At 29.7% G+C, this 4,465-nt stretch overlaps 1 protein-coding gene across 1 annotated transcript in view; it reads right to left on the bottom strand.

Moving 5' to 3' along the window:
• Positions 1 to 2,364: 2,364 nt before the first annotated feature.
• The window catches only part of LOC116853405, a 146,267-nt gene continuing 144,166 nt past the window's right edge, over positions 2,365 to 4,465 (bottom strand). The window contains exon 10 of the mRNA XM_032834476.1: positions 2,365 to 2,703. Coding sequence (XP_032690367.1) covers positions 2,611 to 2,703 — 93 coding nt within the window. The 3' untranslated portion in view covers positions 2,365 to 2,610. The remainder of the gene's footprint in view (positions 2,704 to 4,465) is intronic.

The raw sequence follows: 4,465 nt of genomic DNA, 5'->3' as shown, positions 1-4,465 counted from the left end.
AATTTTTATCTCTTGATATTTTTCGGTAAAGTTGATAGAATTCAAATAAAAAATTATTGAAACCAATAATTTTGTAGATATTTACGTAAATATCTTAGAAAATAGAGGTCGTATAAAAAATTTTTTCAAGCAAAAGTCTACTTTTTTACGTAAAATAAAATGTAATAAAAAATACGTGTTTCTATTTAAAAAAGCAAAGTTGATCTTGTTCTGACCTTGGCGACGCCATCCTATGTCAAATAACTACTATCGTTGAATGCGTTTTTTTAAGTCTTACAACTTTTGTCTGAAACATTTTTCTCTAAAATGCTCCTCCGCCGAGTTATCTTGCCGTCCCGGGACTTATTTGACACCCTGTATATAATAACCATCTTTTCTGCATCGGCGTCGCAATGTTCAAATCCGTACATGTTTATGCCAGTCAGTCAGCTGGTCACATGACCATGTTGGCAATTCTCTTTATTAGAAGTTCTCTAGTCAGAAACACCCAGTAAGCAATCTGTGCGCAGACTGACGTCAGATTAGCAGCAGGATCTGTCGACAGATCCATTAGTCATCTGCGTCCCCAATCTGCCGTCAGATTGTTGACAGGGTCTACTAACAAACTCTGATATCAGGTTGGCGGCAGATTGCGCGCAAAGCCTGCCGACAGACTCTGACGGCAGAATGCGCGCAGATTGCACGCAGATCTTGTCGTTTTGAAGGTTCTTTAATTAAATTTTTGATGGAAAATGATCTCATAATTTTTCATAATTACTCATAGAATGAGCGTTTTCTCATAAATACTCATAAATACTCGTAAAATACAATGAAAAAAAAAGTTTTTCTATATTATTTTTTCATAATTTTAAAGATTTTCTCTGATGAAATTCGAACTTGAACCGAATACATCTTTTGGATAATCGTCCGTCGCCTTAGACACTACGCCAATTCCTCACTTGGTAAAAAATACTTTGTATTACCCAATTAAAGTTTAAGGAAGAAAAATCTTAGAGTTTGTTCGCCTTTTAAACCGCAAAATATAGACGAAACCGTTTAGCGTATAAATAATGTAAAAGAGACCGACACGATAATTCGAAATTAATTTTCTACCAAGGATTATATAGAAAATTACTGCAATAAAACAGCAGATAATGACATTTTTCCATCATACTAATAAAATACTGTGCTTTTACATGTGCGAATTAATTTGGTCGATCGTCCAGTTCAAATTGTATTAAATTTTATCGAAATCGAAGCATGGTATATTTTCAAATAAACCATCACAAAAATTCTGTAAAAGTTATTTACATGGCGAGACTAATATTTTATTCGGTGCTGCTGCCTTCAGTACTTATTGCATGATGGTTAAATCGTTCAGATTTAATGACATGATGACATTAAAAAAATTATAATATGAGACATTATATGAAAAATTATGAGAACAATTTTTACCAAGAATGGCATATGTACGCCTTTAAATGGCCATTTAACCGTTGTACTATTCTATACTTGTACTCGTTATTTCTCTATTATTGTTGCTTTTTTATAAGAAATGTGTAAATACAATTTTAAAAAGTAAAAATTGTTTTTTATTGTGTATATGTGTACAATTATTGCACAATATAATTATCTTGACTCCTCTCGGAGTTTTACATGGTGTGTATGTGAAACTCCCATTTAATAGCGAACATATGGCCCTTGATAGAATTAAATAGCCTATCTAGGAAACAGAATCTGCGCGCAATCTGCCGTCAGTCTGTCGTCAGAGTCTGTTGCCAGGTTCTGCGCGGTCTGTCACCAATCTGTCGTTAAAACAGATTTTGTGTGCAATCTGTTGTCATTTCGTCTATAGACACTGTTGACAGACTCTGCGCAAAATCTGCTCGCGCAGGTTTGGCTATCTGGACAGTTTCCCCGGCTCCCCAACAATGTTCCGTAGAAGGCACTCCCAAGGGTTTTAGCTGGTATGAGTCCGGCATAACCCGCGACCCTCTCCAAAGGGCGCGGATGTCTATAATGGATTTCCACTGGGTTAAAAAAAGGAATGTTAGAAGCTTCTTTTATATCTAACAAACCGCAAATGCATAATATATTTATTACTTTGGTAATGCAATATTTTATAAATTTACCATCGGTAAATGATTTTAAATGTTTCGCAATCATACGAGAAATCTTGTATGATGCAACAAGAGCTTTTTCCAATGTATCGTCTTCTTCATTTGATTCTACGTTAATATTACTTTGTTGAAATACTAATTTTAATCTCTCTATTAAATTTAATTTAACTTAATTTTAATCCCTATATTAAATAAACAAACGCTACAGAGAATAGAGGATGAATCATGAATTAAGCATCTTTATCTAGAACAAATCTTTATTTGAAAAAGAAATCGCATATAACATTAATTGCACATAATAGTATTTGTTAATAAAATAAACATATTTTTAGAAAAATAACAATTATTTACATGCAGCATGAATTGCCAAACTCTTATTAAAAGAAATAAAAACTGTGACGGCCGAAAAAATAGCTCTTTTTTACGAATTTTTTGTGCCCATAAAGCAGGTAAATAAATAAATATTGCTGCATTGAATTAGTCATCTTTTGAACTGTTGAAAAATATTTTTCTATTTAATAAAATACATTTTTATTTTAATATAAAATGTGTCTGTAGTAGGCTCTGCAAGTTCGGCCCTGCATCTGAAGTCTTTAAAAGTCATCTGAAATAAAAAAAAAAAACTAAGATTTTCTTAAAGTATATGAATGTAGTTTCAATGTAGAGTTAAGAGTATGAAAATGTTAATATTTTATTAATTCACAAAATAGGGCACATTTAAAAAATGTTTGAAAATCCAAAAAAAATGCCATTTTTTTAGGGGGGAAATTTTAATCGTAAAAAAAGTCATATGCTTAACTGAAATTACATTTATATAATTTAAGAAAATCTTGGGTTTTTTTTTATTACAGATGACTTTTAAGGACTCTAGGTGCAGAGCCGATGAAGCTTGCAAAACCTACAAACACATCTTATATCAAAATAAAAATGTATTTCATCTAATACAAAAATATTTTTCAACAGTTCAAAAAATGACTAATTCAATGCAAAAACATTTATTTGTGTACTTGCTTTATAGACGTCACAAAAAATTCGCTAAAAAGAGCTATTTTTTTCGGCCGTCACAGTGTTTATCTTCCTTAAGACTGCGTTTCGATATTCACTGCCAATCTACTAAAAATCTATAATTCATATCATATTACATATACTATAGATTTTTCAATATTGGCAGTAAAGTTTGGAACATAGCCTGAATAGATTCTTATTTCCTTTATTCTTAATATATAAAATTTCTCATGACAAACCGAACATCATTTTCGATCGAAAAATCAATGATGTTCAAACTCTTACTTGAAGGTCTCTAATACACTCCCTGTTATTTTTATCTCTATAATCAGAAATTATTGTGTCTGATTGTGTTTCAATGTCACAAGTGTATACGCAATAATCTCACTCAGCCAACGTCACATGTATGATAGCAAGAACTTTTTTATGTCCATAATTATTAAACTCTGTTTTACACAGTTACATAAAAAAATACGAGTTGGCCTCTATGAAAGTTCCTTAAAAAATTCTGATATAACGAGCGTGTTATATAATTACAAAATTTAATCGTTACAAGATTTTTACCTTGATTTTTTAAACATATTAGTTATCAATCAAAATATATATGAAAAAATTTCTTCCAATTGACTTTAATGAAAATTTTAGATTTGTAGGTCAGATGAATAAAAAGTTTTATAATTATAGAAGGAATTTAATAATATTATTTTGAAGTTTATAACATATATATTTCGTTCTACATGACTAGATTATAAAAGCAATTTTAAAAAATTCATGGATTTAACAATATTAAATAGTATGCATCACAAATGATGTATAGATACATTAAAATTTCACAAAGCAGGTGCGCACTCTTACCTAAATTTACAAAAAGATCTTTAATTCATTTTATTCTTATACACATACAAAAATACTTAATACCTCAATATGATGAAATATTAAAGAATTTTCACAATAATCTAACATACACTGAGATGTATTAAATATGTAACAAACGCTTGAGAAAAATTAAGAGAATCGCGATAAAATTTAGGGGCCTTATTTTATACAAATTTCTTCAGAATTATTACTTAATTTTCCCCATGCTTTCTTCTATAATATGTGATGTATATTTGTTTTTTGTTTTACTTCTCTCGAGATTCTTTATACGTGTTCAAAATACATAGCAGGAAATTGTAACAATTCATTAAAATATACTCTGAACAATATAAAACAGAGTACTATTTAAGAAAAAATATAAAATAAGGAAATGACTAATTCTTAAAATATACATAATTGTATAATTGTATAATTGTATAATTGTAAATTGTATAATTGTAAATGCTGGAAAATATACAAAAAAAACAATAATTTTTTTTTCCCAA

The sequence above is a fragment of the Odontomachus brunneus genome, unplaced genomic scaffold (genome assembly GCF_010583005.1).
Source record: "Odontomachus brunneus isolate Ranch 3 - 2012 unplaced genomic scaffold, Obru_v1 Obru_scaffold_317, whole genome shotgun sequence".
In the NCBI taxonomy this organism is placed as follows: Eukaryota; Metazoa; Arthropoda; class Insecta; order Hymenoptera; family Formicidae; genus Odontomachus; species Odontomachus brunneus.
This window is presented reverse-complemented; position numbering and strand designations above follow the sequence as displayed.